Source organism: Oryzias melastigma, linkage group LG3 (assembly GCF_002922805.2).
Source record: "Oryzias melastigma strain HK-1 linkage group LG3, ASM292280v2, whole genome shotgun sequence".
In the NCBI taxonomy this organism is placed as follows: domain Eukaryota; kingdom Metazoa; phylum Chordata; class Actinopteri; order Beloniformes; family Adrianichthyidae; genus Oryzias; species Oryzias melastigma.
The window spans coordinates 22,360,242-22,375,181 of record NC_050514.1 but is presented as its reverse complement, the minus strand read 5'-3'; the positions used below and the strand labels follow the sequence as shown (position 1 = coordinate 22,375,181).

The 14,940-nt window shown below is 37.5% G+C and overlaps 1 protein-coding gene across 6 annotated transcripts in view; it reads left to right on the top strand.

Annotated features, from left to right (window-relative positions):
* The window catches only part of esrrga (estrogen-related receptor gamma a), a 72,913-nt gene extending 63,907 nt beyond the window's left edge, over positions 1-9,006 (top strand). For all 6 annotated transcript variants that reach the window (XM_024295921.2, XM_024295918.2, XM_024295916.2 and 3 more), the window contains exon 9: positions 3,851-9,006. In XM_024295921.2, coding sequence (XP_024151689.1) covers positions 3,851-4,095 — 245 coding nt within the window. In that variant the 3' untranslated portion in view covers positions 4,096-9,006. The remainder of the gene's footprint in view (positions 1-3,850) is intronic.
* The last annotated feature ends 5,934 nt before the right edge of the window (positions 9,007-14,940 follow it).

Sequence of the window (14,940 nt, the reverse complement as noted above, 5' to 3'; positions counted from 1 at the left end):
TGGAAGCCAGCCAGCTCTTCAGTACTCTTTAATTACAAGGGGGGAGCTGTCAATACAATGTGTTTAAATGGAAGAATGCAATACGAGATTTTAATGGGAAGGGAGAAGCTCTTCATTCTGCTGCTGCCACCACCAGCATAACGTCAGTCATCACACGTGGAGGGCTGGGATTGTAAAGCTGAACAATTTTAAAATAATTTTTAAAAATCACTTAATTTGGCTTCTACATTTAGCTTCTCCTTCATTTTTGGTTCTGAGAATGATGTTACTTTTAATAAAACTTTCACATTTAGTATTAAAAAATATAAATAAAAGTTAAAAAGGAAAATAGAGCAGTTATTCGTCTGATTACAGAAATACGCTTCAAAAATTCCACCTAAATTAGTGAAATTGACATGTAGCTGAACTACTAAAACGCTTTACCTTTTAAGTGATTAAATCAAAACAACTAAAGCCTAAATGCAGCGTGAACCATGTAACCCACTCAGCTGGCTTTTCAAGACAACAGAATGCTAGCATTAGCATTTTGAAGGGCACTGACACTAATTAATTCACAGGATGCTAATCGTCTGCATTAATGAAGCCAAGCCTTAAGAAATGTTAGAAAACGTGCCCCACATGTAAAGAAAGTTAAACTAACCATGGGAAACGGGAGGCATGTGCTTGTTTTTGTGCGTGTGAGTTTATGCACGCTTCTATGTTAGCATGTGTGCTTTCACAGTCTGACATGCTTGTGCTCATTAGTGTTTAACCCATGACAGTTCAGTGGATTTAAAAATAGACCAAAGACATTTCTACCAACTACAACACAACAAATAAACAACAGGTGGATTTTATTTATCTCGACTAAACTTTCCCTCCTTGCGCAGAAAACTGCACACCTTAAAGTCCCACTCCAACTATATTTTTTTCTATTTCTAGAAAAAATATTTCTGTATTTAGTTTATTATGACTGTGTAGTTCTTAGCTAAAATCAAAAAACCTGCATCGTTTTTTTTTTGTTCATCAGAAAATTCTGATTTGGGTCGAGGACAGGACTGTCGGTGTGGAAGCATCACAGACAAAATGCTTGTGATGTCATCCATTGAAAATGTATTACTTCCGGTTCCAAAGAAATGAAGTCAGTTCAGTTGCCATTTTTCCGCGGAACGGACTTCACCATTTTGTAACCAGACGACGTTAAATAGCAGTGATCGGCCGGTCTGAGTCATCTTTTCTATGGCAACAACTCTCGCTAATCAGGAAGGATGTAGGAAAGCCACACCCTTTTCACTGAAAATGGACTAGGGAAGAATTTGTCAATCAAATATTACAAAGATGGGGTGTACCACATGCTTTTATTGAGGCATCTGATTGGTCAGTTTAGAACATGAATAATTTGTGATATAGAAAATATATCATGAAAAAATTTTGATTTAGTAAGAACATGTTAAAATGAGATACGAGCAAGAATGGTTATTTTAACAAATATAATGACTGAGTAATATATATATTTTTTTCAATAGAGGTTTAAGGGATTTTGGCTTTCTGGTACCAAAAGGTACTTCCTAATTGGAGTGTGAGGGGGAGGGGATAATCTGTTTCAGTTCTCTTTAGTGTCTATGCGGGGAAGTTACCTCTGCTAATTTCCCATCAGCCCTTTGTTTACACTCTCCCGCTAGCTTATAGCACCTCACAAGCCCAAGCTAACATTAGTGTAGCAAAAAGAATGGTGAGCAATATCTGAGCATTACAGCGCACAGTTTGATCCAGGTGGCAGTTCAGATGTGGAGAATGAAGACGTTAATGGATCAATTTGTCTGCAAGTGGAGGCTTTAGAATTACTGTGTCACAAACTTGAGCTTTCATCTGCTCCTGATACAGCACGATTTGAATAAAAATACTCAGAAATGCAGTTTTAATCTTAAATTATTTTATACATGTTCTCTACTAAGAGAAAAATGCTTCAAGAACATGTTAGAAATGCCAAAAACACAATTTTCATTGGATTGGGTTTTTAAATCCAACAAAAATAAAAGGATTAGTACTTTTTTTTTTTATCTGTTCATTACAAAACTTGGTTTTCCTTTTGCTCTTAGCATCTCTCTTCATCTGGCACAGTGTGGAAAAAACAAGCAGGAAATCTAAGAACAAATGAGAGCTGAGTTATTTATTGATCCCTCAGAATCCAGCCCACTAACCAGCCTGGTCCTGCATACTGATCCATGCATTACACTGTATAGATCCATCACCGTCTGTTTGATGCCATTGTGTGTGTTAGTTTGCACATCTGTGTCTAAGCTGCCATGTTGACATATTTCATTTTAGCAATTATTTCTATACCTCTCATGTAGGTTCTAGCTGTACAATAGTATTTACTGTGATGCAGCAAACCGCCATGTTTGCAGACTGTCCATACTGTAGTAAACACACCACATTTATGTGTCACATTTCTATTAATATAGGAATATATATTTTTTAACACTTCCCAATGCTTCCCATCACTGAAGTAGCTTGAGGTGGGCGTGGTCATGATGGAAGGGATGGGTGGAGAGTATTGATACTTGTCTTGTGATTATTATTTAACATGCATGTAGCCATTGATTGGAAACATTGATTGAAGAGTGAGAGCTAAAGGCCAAATCACTTTAAAACTTTGCTTCCCTCGGGGGCAATACAGAGCAATATTATTGAGGGAGATTCACATCCTTTACTGCTATACATGCTGAAGCACACCTTCCATAGAAGTGTGAAGGAAGATTCTTGATGTGTGTGTTTTTGACACATAAACCCAAAGTTTCAGTTGCTGCAGCATCACTTCATCATTTCACAAGTCTTATTTATTTCTTCTCAACCCACTCGTCTATTCACCTGTCCATTCATCACACCCACAGATGTTCACTTTACAGAGAAAGAAGAGCCGGGTCTGACTATGGAGTCAGATTCTTGCGCTGTAGTTTTAGATTTTTTACACTTTATAATAGAGTAGCAGATCAATGATAACTTAATTCATAATTTAAAAAAAAAAAGGGTTTGCAGACCAGTTCAAAAGCCTCTGACTTTTTTTTTGTTATTTAGAATAATATTTAAAAAAAGGAAGCTTAAGGAAATCAACACAATTGCTCAGTGGCATGTTGGAAAAGACACATTCCTCAAGAGTTATATATCTCTAAAGCTACACACACACTGGGAAAATGACGCATACTTTTAGCCCATGGTGTTCACACTGAACTGTTGTACTCGATATTAGTGCATCTCCACCACATTCGGTTGGAAGAGGCTTAGTATGAAATACCAAAGCGGATCAAATCTTGTGAATCTTGCTCCAGGATTTATCTTTCACAGCTTTATTTACGAAATATGAGCAATTTTGTCATGTAATTCCACCCCACACAAACTACAATTATTAAATTCTCCTTCATGATCAATTTTTGAACTGTTGGCAGTTTTGTGAATTAAAATAGATGTCATTCATATGTCAAACTTTAACCTGATTTAACTGTCAACGCAATTCACTTTTGTACATATCCCGAAAAACGGTTGTAGAAACTTGAGTAGCGACATGTAAACACAAGAGTTTTGAACACATTTACACTCATTTACATATTTTTTTTTATTAAAAGTGGCCCTTGGTTGTCAAGGCCAGTATCAATTCATCACAAAACTTGCTGTATTTTAGATCAAAATTTTCATAAATGAAGACTATTTTAAATTACTTGATTTAGATATATTTTTTTTTACTTGTCAAACTATAAGGGTTTCATATGTAATTCAGTAAAATAAAAGGTTAATTGTCAGTTATGCTAGAAACTTCCTTTGAAGAATTTATTCCTGAATTTTAATCTCATGTGTTTTTTCCTTTTTTATTCAGACTCCATGCATATTGAGGATGTCGACGCAGTACAGAAACTCCAGGATGTGCTCCACGAGGCCCTGCAGGACTATGAAGCTTCCCAACATCAGGAGGATCCCCGCAGGGGGGGCAAGCTGCTCATGACCCTCCCTCTGCTCCGCCAGACCTCCACCAAGGCTGTACAGCACTTTTACAGCATCAAGCAGGATGGCAAAGTCCCAATGCACAAACTCTTCCTGGAGCTGCTGGAAGCCAAGGTCTGAGGGTGAAAACGAGACGGAAGGACAGCTAGGCATCAGTCTGAACCACTGCAGCTTCATCTCAGATTTTGATCCACACTTTTAAATGACCTCTTGCCCTTTTAAACAGACACGTACACTATATACAGATCCACAAACATACACACAAAGGTATAGAAATGTGTTTCTGAGGTCTCCTTGCTGACACATGCCCCCTTTGACTGGAAGAAAAACTACCTAGCTGTCTCACCCTGACCCAAAACCTCCAAGTCTTTGACCAAAAGACACTCATTTCAAGATGCGGACAGATTCACGTACCTGCCCAAAGCCATGGGGAAGACGAAATGTCAGAACAATAAAAACTCAACGACAGCAGTGACCTCAAATCCCAATATTATAAGAAACAAAAAAACTATATGCATTGGATAAGAATTAAGATGTTATTGACAATTCAACATGGACGTGTTTGAGAAAATCAAAAATCTTCAAATTAATTTATGTAAGATTGTAAGACTGCACTTCTGTTCCCTCTTCCCTCCTATATCCACCGTTTTTTTAAATGTGAGAAGAAAACGAGGGGAAAAATGAACTCTTAGGAAGTATTACTGACATTTTGTTGTTAATGTACAGTGAAAGAATGGAAAGATGGACATAGGAAAGAAGGAATGAAAAGAATAAGAAGAGATTTGCCCTGCCAAAGAATGGAATGATCCATTCAGAGGATGCTAGTAAACCTAACCGTCTCACTCCGAACAGCTAATGATATTTTCTCTGGTTTGAAGAAAAGCTAACTGGGCGTGTCGTTTCTTGGACCAGGATGGGAAACATCTGCCGTAAGCACTTTCTGGTTTGACTTAAATTCAACACCTGGTTCCTGGTGACTCGCTCTACTTCAACTTCAGCTAAACCATCTCTTGTATTTGCCCAGAATCCCAGCCACAAAACATGCCAGTATTATCACAAAAACAGTGTTTGCAACCTGATGAAACTAGGAATGGTTTCAAAAAAAGGACGGCCTCGCAGCAGTTTGACGTTTGCTCAAGAGTGAGAGTGAATCGTGTCTGTTCACAGCAAACGTAACAGAAAGACCAGTTTGTTCGTGAAAATGTTACTCTCTTTATCTATCTAGCGAAGTAAACATCATCTAGAGTCTGTGGCTTATGGTCAGGCTTTGTCCAACACTTTGCATTCTTTGTGAAATTAAATAATCTGTCAGAAACCCTCGGAAGCCTGTTTGAAACATCTTCTGCTGCTTAGTCGCTTGGGTTTGCAGCTTTCCACACAACCAGTTTTAGTCTACGTGCCATTTATAATAGTCCATGCTCATTAAGGCGCTCCAAAACCTACAAGGTCTCAACTCAGTTCTACCCTCCCAGCTCTGTGGTGTCACCAACTTCAAGTTCCACTTCAGTCTTCCTAAAGCAAGGAAGTAGGAGCTTCAGGCACAAAATGCAATAGAAACTAGGAGAATATGTCTGAAGAGAAAACCGACTGGAAAAAGCAGTTACTGTTGCTTTAAAACTCTTCTTTTGTTTCTTTATGTCTACTTTAAAAAATAACCTTAGCAATGATACCAGTATTAGAGTTGTAAATATTTGTCATCCTGTATAAGACACGTAACGCCACTTTGTTTTTGTCTCCTTCTAAAACTGAAATCATCCAAACATCTTCCCTTTTTTCCATCAGCCTGACCAGTTTCAGCCATAATCATTCAAGTATTACAAGTAATGATATATTAGTGAAACCTTTTATCTTATAAACGCTGACCAATTGTGGTTTTTGAAGGGATAGTTTGTGCATATCACTTAAGTTTATGATAATAACATTATGTGCCACTCTTACATGTTGCAGAAACAGGATGGAGGTTTGGGGAAGGACTTGTTGCTTCTCTTTCTCTCTGTGTCAGTTGCCATAAGTTACTAGTTCCTCCATTATTAGAGCAAAACATGAACCAGAAATGAAGCTATTTCTGGTTTATTGTTCTCTCAATGGTTTTCCTTGTAACTAAACCATAAACAAGTTGATTTGTCCATTTGCACAATAAGGCTTTAGTCTTTTATTTCAAAGTAAATGTTAAATTTTAGATGGATGACCAGGGAAATAATTGTAGAAAACTATTAAAATCAGGTAGCGTGGAACCTCACTGTTCACAGCAGATTTTAAAGTTTTAATTTTTGCCATTCCCCATAGTCTTCAAAAAAGAAAGACACTAAAACTGCTTCTTTCAATGCATCCTTCAGATATATCATCAGATTATAATAATCAAAGTGAGTCTGAGACAATGCTTTAACCTAATTTGAATATATTTTTAAAGTGGGGTTTAAACACACTTTTTTCATAAATGTGCTTCCTGTTTGACCTATTTGACTATATTTTGAACCAGCTGCATTAGCCTCCATATAAACTCATCCTATGAGGTCTTGCAGAATAGAACTATAAGAGATGACTTTAACTAATGTAGCTTAACAGTAGCTTTAACCTACTAAAAACCATTCTATGACTGATCTTCAATTCCCAGTTTAGAAACTAAAGCAGCTGAGCCGACAGGAAGGGGTCTTACCAGATTTCATTTACATAAAAGATGCATTTAATCTATAGAACATGATGCAAACTGTGTTGCTAACTGATCCCAGCTTTAAAAAGTAGATTGTTGAAGGTTTGTGGAGTTGAAAATGAAAGCCAAAACATGTACTTCAGTGTAATCTAATGTAAAATGGCAACTTGTCACAGCTGAGGAGGGCGGCGTTTGGTTGGATCAAACCATTCATTTCATTAGTAAGGGGTATTTTCTCAGTATTCTTAAAAGCTGTATATTGTAAATTTAAAAAAAGATTTAATTCTAACATAAGAATTTTATTCAAAACAAAGAAAAACTGAAAAAAAAAAGTAGTGCAGCCCGTGTGTTTCATGTTTGCTGATTTGTCGATCGCAGAAAAAACCTCTTTTGTTTTGTTCGGTACAGTTTTCTTCTCTCTGAGTATCTCCTCCTCTGATGAGTCCCTTTCTCTCGTGGTGACTCCTGTTTCTGTGCTGTGTGCTTCTTTAAGTACAGTTGAGTAGAGGCCATGCTGTCCGTCCGTCCATCAGATCGGTCTGCAGGATGTCTGGGCACAACAATCCAAACACGACTAAAGCACTTCCTCTATAATAAATAAACCAACAAGATCAAACTACTGTATTCATCTCATACCAAACTACGCATTTGCTAAATATTTAAGTATTTAAATAAAAAACACCTTAATGAGTATTTCAAAAAAGGAATTATTAACTTTTCCTGTAGATTAAAGCGTATACTACATATTTTAAGGTTAATTGAATCTGAAATTGGAATAATTCAGAACTGTAGGTGACACTTTTTGTAAACTTGCTGTATATAATAACTGCCTTCCATACATCTGGGCTCAATCATTACCTTAACTGTTATAAAAACAAAATAAGACTTTATTTAATCTTTCTGTGTATTTCTTGGAGAGAATACCTTTCTTTTACAAACACTGTGGGGTAGATGGGGATACAGGTCACTATATTCATTTTTAAAGACAAGGTTGTTTGGAAGTAAACACTGAAATTAATATTTAGCTTCCAGGAATAAAACAGACATGTTATTTTAAAGGGAAATCCCCAAACGACATGTGTTTGAAGGTCAAACTTTCTGTGGAAGAGTTATAGTTGGATCAGTGTATCCAGGTTAAATGAAAAGGAGGGCATTTGTTTGTTTATATCACCACTGTACATTGCTGTTCTGCATAAAATGTATTGAAGAAAGGTGCTCTTTTCTTACTGTTTCCTGCTCTCTGTTACTGTATTATTTATTGGGTCAAACCAGCACCTTTTACTCCAAGTGTGTATCTTCAGTCTGGTCGTAGAATTCTAATGTTTGAAACTGGAAACGACGGTCAGAGTTGACACTTTGACTTAGTTCTTCTGGCTGCTTTAGACGGAAAATTTGACCTGCTGAAACTAACGAGTTTTTAATGCTGCTCCGCCACACCTTTACTTAGACGTAATACTACAGTACAGAACATGCGTCCACTTCTCTTTCCTTTGTTTCAAATGAATATCATGGATTGGTGACCTGTGTGGTGTACGCCGTCTCTTCCCTACTTCCATCTGAATGCATAGAACCCTGAACGAGATAAAAAAGGTTGTACAAAAATGGATGGAATGTTTATGGAAAAAAACAATCACTCCAACAGTTTTGATTCCAAAATTTTCTACAGTAAATGTTGAATACCACCATTTATTTTCAGCACGGAAGACTGACGATCTGGTGTCAAATTTTCGCCAGTAGTTAACTAGTTTGCACTTTCATGTTCTAGCTCTCATTTGGAGCTTTGATCCATTTAAAGGAAAAACCTTAAAGCAGGATCTTTTAAAGCTAAAGCTAAGGAATTTAATCCATCTATTTACTGCTTTACAGTGTTTACTCATTTAGTTGTATTTAATCCCCAAATGTAACTGGCACCTACCTGTGCTGCACCCAACTCTGCAGTTTGAATTTGAAGTTCTGAACAGTATTTAGTGTGTTGGGGGGAGAAAAGATGGATCAAGGATTTAAAGACCACCGAGTGACGGAGAAGAGCTTTTACTGAGAGAAGACTCTGTAGTGTTATTGAAAATGTCTGTAGATTTTAGTTGTGCTTCACTTCAGTAAATAGAAAAAAAAGTAAAAAAAAAAAACCTAAAAAAGAAAAACAACTACCTGTATATTTTTGTGATGTGTATCATACAAGTGTGCTCCAACAATAATGTCCATTTGTGTAAATGTATTTATTTCACATTGTATATATTGTTCAATGCAAAAAGAGAGACCTATGATTCTGTAACTTAAACTACTATGGGTTGAAACATTACACACGTGTTACTCCAGACTATGCCTTTCAGGATTATTACAGTAGAGCAATATCAATTAAAACCAGGCTTCCAGTTTTGAAATCTGCTTGTGTCTCATTGATTTTTTTTAGGGTTTTTCCATAAAGAAAACAAGTAAATAACACATTTTCCCAGGCCGTACAGTTAACCTTCATGGTTGTAAAACGTAGAACTGCAGGATGAAAACTGCATGTCATTTACAAATTACAAATTGTGCACTCTGTACCGTCTGGAAAGACAGACATTATTTTGACATTGAGTTGACATCTTTACCCTTCACAACAAATTCTGAATGGGGAACACTTCTTCCTAATATTTGGAACATGGCCTTCAGTTTGGAGATGGTACTTGGTTCTGCAGGACAGTAGTTTACTTTCTAATCAAATTCTATTTTATATTTAAGGCGACGTGGCCATGTGATAACACATGTTAATCCATCACAGAATGTATCAGTGGTTTACTGCCAAGACTGACTCACCAAATAAACCCAAAACTGACCCTAACACCAGCGTCCATTTTTGCCATGGACAACAAAAGTTTAATTTTGGAAATGCAAAAACATAAAATTATTTATGGTAAATGGCGTATACTCGTATAGTTCTTTTCTACCTTCCTTGAAGGCCCAAAGCACTTTACAGTCACAGATCCATTCACACACTGATGGCGTCTCCACTGCCAAACACTGGCGCCAACCTTTTCACCAGAGGCAAGGTGGGGCTAAGAGTCTTGCTTAAGGACACTTCAACACATAGCCAGGCAAGGCGGGAATTGAACCTGCTATCTTCCGATCAGAGGTTTACCACCCTACCGCTGCATCACAGCCATAAACAAAATATGTATTTTCCAAGGGCTCAGTGAGGAAAAAGATGACATGGGGCCTGATTGCTTACGTTTTAGATGAGCCCAGGGAGCGAGACGAATTACTAGACTCAGGTGGCAGAACAAACCACTCTTCTTGGAGCCAGGGGGGAGGGGAGACGGACCGTAGATGCAATGGAGATGATGTAAACCATGGATGCCCAAATCCAGGCCTTGAGGGCCGGCCTCCTGTTGATTTTCCAGAAATCCTGCCTTATCTGCTGCTGATTACCTGGATCAGGTGTGTTTAGCCAATAAGGAGCTTCAATGAGAGGTTGGTTGAAAAATATGTAGGACCATGAGGTCTGGATTTGGGCACCCCTGGTGTAAACTATCCGACGGTCGTGAGATGAACTCCACACGCAACGCAACAGAGATGCACTGCAGATGGACCAGTGTACATTCTGGATTAGAAATGAAGAAACTATAAAATCAGTGTAGTTTGTTTACCTGCATATCACATGAGTGTAGGGGAGCCATACGACACAATGACCTATATGTCATAAGTGCACGTAACTTACATAAACCTTAAGGATACTTCATGATACACTTGCCACATGCTGGAGAATGGTACGTTCCATTTTCATTGCGTTCCTTCACCCTCGAGAGAATTGAAACACACACCTGCACTCCCCTTACGATGCATCCACTCCTGTCAAAGAATCTCTGCAGGACCAGACAACCAAAAAACTAAATTAAATTAAATAATCATAAATTATAAGTAAAAATTTGACCAAAAAAACAAGAAACAAATACATTTTGAAAGCATAATTTGCAGCAACAACTGAAGACATTTTATTTTACACATACTTACTTCTTTGTGCAGAACAGTTTAGTAATCAACCAGATGCAAAAAGTCACTAATGTAATAAATTAAGAACAAATATTTAGACTCGCTAAAGCAGACGTGACACATAAAGCAGAAAGTGTAACAGATTTTTTTTTTCATGTTCTCTGGTTTTGAATTGAGTTTCCAATTTAATATGACCATGTGATAAATAAAAGGAACACAAAAAACAATTTACAGTTAATGATGGCTGTGTTCTTCACGATGGATGGTGGATATTACACTATTCATTCTTATATTTTTGCTCTTTCTGTGTTTTTCACTATATGATGAGAAGTAACTTTCCTAAAAAGAAAAAGAAACAAAGACATGGACCAGTCTTCCTTCTCAGTTTAAATCAATAAAATATAACGAATAATGAATGAGTCCAAATGAACTGTTATGGGATGAAGTTTTGTTCCTGCCATTTCTGCGTCACCTCTTCTTTTTAAGAGGAAAAAGCAGCATTTCTCCATAAACTTCTTTTAATTACATACACTAAAACGTCTGTAGATCTTCTTACATTTAAGAAAACATTCACAGCATTAAAATAATTATCCATACTGAGTGATAAGCAAACAAGAGTCATGAAACATCGCTAACATTTGGAAAATTTAAACAAAGTCATAAAGCAATATTCTTCACACACTTTGTTTTATTCCCATCATTCCTTGCTTCTGTGTCTCCAGTCCCACTCAGACCTCCCCGTTTCGTACCCCGCTCTTCCTAATGGCCGGCAAAAGTAAATGGGATGCAAAGGCCAGATATTTAATGTAGCATGGAGCTGTGAAGCTTTTTAAGAAGCCTTCCCTAACGGGGAGAGCTCTGACCTGCAGGCAAATATTTTTCAACCAGATGACATAAGAAGATATTAGTTGAAAGCGTCCTATTTTTATGGCTTTGCGCCTTAAGTCCTTCTGCCATTTTTCTTGCTTTCTTCTATTTTGGTTGCTCACTTTATTTCCTTTACTAGAAGTTTCATTTTTACTTGCTTGCCTTTTGAAGTTCATTTGTTTTATTTCATCTTTGATTCATTATTATGATACAATAAAAGCTACTTGAGCATTTCGGCCGCTGCGGGGCTCTTATCGTTAACCTTGTGGAACGCATGTTGGAGTGAGTTCCACACGCCGCATCACTAATGGCCGACTTAACTCTGAGCTTCTCATCTGCCCTCTGGCTTCATCTGCATCCCTTCCATCTCTGCTTTAGGTTTGAGCAAGGCTATTCACTTTCTTCCAGTCTTATACCACCTCCTCTACGCTCTCATAAATCCCTTCCAGAATTTTTTTTATATTTATTTTTATTTAATAAAACTGAAATTGTTAACTCAGGATGGCTCATTAGCTGAGAAATATTTATTTTTAATGTATTTATTTAAAATGAAAAAAATGGTTACCCCTTTTCAATGTGTTTAGTGTTAAATGTATAAAGTTTTAAAGGTGTGTTTTTGTATTTCATCCACAGGCACAATTAGCTGTGACGAGGGCGTCTTATCACAGGGGATCTGGGGATCTTTTGTACCAGGGTTTACTGGCTTTGTCTGTGATTGTTGCCGTGGTTATCGTCCTTGCTGGGGCGGCTGGAGTTCAATGTTGCAGCCTCATGCTGTGGAGTGGACCCCATTTCTGTCCCGGTCTGGGTGGGTACCGTGGCGATGTTCCTGTGGCTGAGCTGGCTTCTGGTATGAAGAGATTCCCAAATACTGTTTCCTCACAGCAGAGCCAAGCCTTTAGATTCTTTTAGAAGTTACTTTTATAAGTATTGTGTGTGGGGTCATGGGTCCGATGTGTTAACGGAAAGGAAGGGGGGATGGTAATGAGGGTTTGGTTGGGTTTTTATTGCATTACTGTGTTTTTTGTTTTTGTTTTTGTGTTTTTAATGAAAAGCGCTTCAAGTGAAGCGCTATTTATAGATAAAGTTTAATTTATTTGAACTTAAGTTGGTTTGATCTGGTTTGGTCTCGTCTGATCTGATCTGATCTGATTTGATTTCTTGGAATGGGCATCCTTGTACAAGGTAAAGTTTGGTTTCAAAAGAAGCTGATAATAGAATTTTTTTCAAAATAAAACATTTAAAACTGTCAGGAGTCAGAGCTCTGACTCCCCCTCTGGTCACCAGCAGGAGCAGTCGCCAGAGTACTGACTGCACTTCATCTCCCAGAAGCCCCAGCCCACAGTTCCTGGATGCTGCTCAGCTGTCTCCAATCAGACAATCACCCACCTGCTTCTTAAGCAGCACACATAGCCGCATTCACTGTGTAGTATTGTTTGTTCCACCCTGCCTTCCTTACTGAGCATTTTATCATGGATCTGATCTTCTGTGTACCTGACCTTGCTTCATCTCTGTTTGCCTGCCGCCTGCCCCTGACTGGACTCTGACAGCTCTAGTCTCTTCTCTGGTGCCTCCGTGCTCAGTGATGACTTCTACCTGCCTGACCCTGATTTAGTTTTGTGGACTTTCAGCTGTGCTTAGTTCCTGCCTGAACTAATAAACCGGCTGCACGTGGAACCAACAGTCTGCCTGTTTGTGACAAAAACAATTTGTTTTGACCTCTCCTGGAATATACTGGAAAGTCTAGTACTTTAACCAGATCCTTAAAGTTTTATTCCCATACCCGTGTTCCTTCAGTAAAACCACATCAAAGCTTTTTTTTGTTTAACCGAATCATTAAATAGAAGTCACAGCAGAGCCGCTACAGTAAAGACAAAGACTCTGGCTTTATTACAAAGATGAGCAAAACATTCTGAAATTTAAGTCAATTTACAGTTTAATTTAAGAAATGAGCTCAATTTAAGATTAGTTTAGATCCTCTACTGCAGTCATGACATACCAGCATATCATCAGATATCCAACAAATAGTTTCATCTCAAAGGAACTACAAGTCTAAACCAAGGTTTAGCTTACTGTTTAAACAGATTTATTTTTCAATTCATTTGTTAATTATCAAAGAATGGAATTTATTTATTGTAGGGGAACAGCAGTTTACATGCAAACACACACAGATTATTCTTTACTCAGTCACCAGTCAGTTCTTCTGTCAGATTGTTTCAATGTTAAAGGAAGCACAAAGGTAAAAGGAGATGATGGCCTCAAGTTTTTCACACTGAAAAAGAAACATATTTGTTTGCTGTTCAATTTTGATTATTGTCATTAAATAAACAATACATTTGAGTTTTAGCAGTATCCATGTTTTGATCCCCAGAAACTGCAGGTGCATTTAACAAACACTGGAGGAACATCTTCCTATTTTCCTCAAGTCTGGAATTTTTTCTTCTTGCTCTATGCAGAAATAATCCGTAACACAGCCACAAGTTGCAAGTATTTTTCATTCGAATCACTCAAAGTGATTTTTGATTTCATTTCAAAAAGCCTTTTATTGCCTTTGAGAAAAAGTCTGAATGTGATTTTCAACACTTAATACAGTGTAACACAGGCTGAATCTCCAAGGGTGACCGTATCTGTTTTAGGTCATGTGACCTGTTCAGCTCTAATGTGTGGCAGCTTTACACTGACCATATTGATGGCTAGTTTTCAGAACGATTTAACCCCCATCTCCAACACACACTCAGATCTACACATATGGATGTAGATATGTGTATGGATAAAGGTGTGTATGCCTTTTTGTTTGATGTGTGTTTTACCCCCCTATCCCTTTGTATCAGTGGTGGGGGTCCCCAGGGTTTCACAGGCATGGTGACATAGACTCATGGCGGTAATGGCCTTTCACAGCATCTTATTCCCTCGACACACACTCACCGCAACACAAATAAAAAGAATTGCACGGTTCAAAGTGATAAATGAGCTGATGCACAAATATGGCGCAGACAGGGAAAACTATAAAAGAAATGTACAGTATTGGTTTAAAAATATTGAAGACTTTTCAATGCTTTTGGAAAGTACAGATCTAAAAATATACAATCATTTAGAGAAGTATTGCCATGTATTCATAGCAAAACCATCTTCTCTATTCAATGAAAAAATAAGGAGGTAAAGCATCATTGGTAGTGAAATGTAATTTATTTACAACAGGATTAAAATTGTAGGATTCATTTTATATTGATCTGCAAGTACAACAATCCAATTGTAATTAAAATTTTAGAATTCAAACTCCCTTTTTACAGATTTGGGAGAACCTCAAATCTCAAATTGTGGACTATTTTTTTTAATACCATGGAAAACAAAAAGCATACAATGTGGAAATGTATGTACACTCTTGTGAAATTGCACGTTTTACCATTTTGTGGTATGTTAAAATGAAAAAAGTCATTCTGCAAACTTTCATGAGTAAGAAAAACAGGAAAAGACAAGCT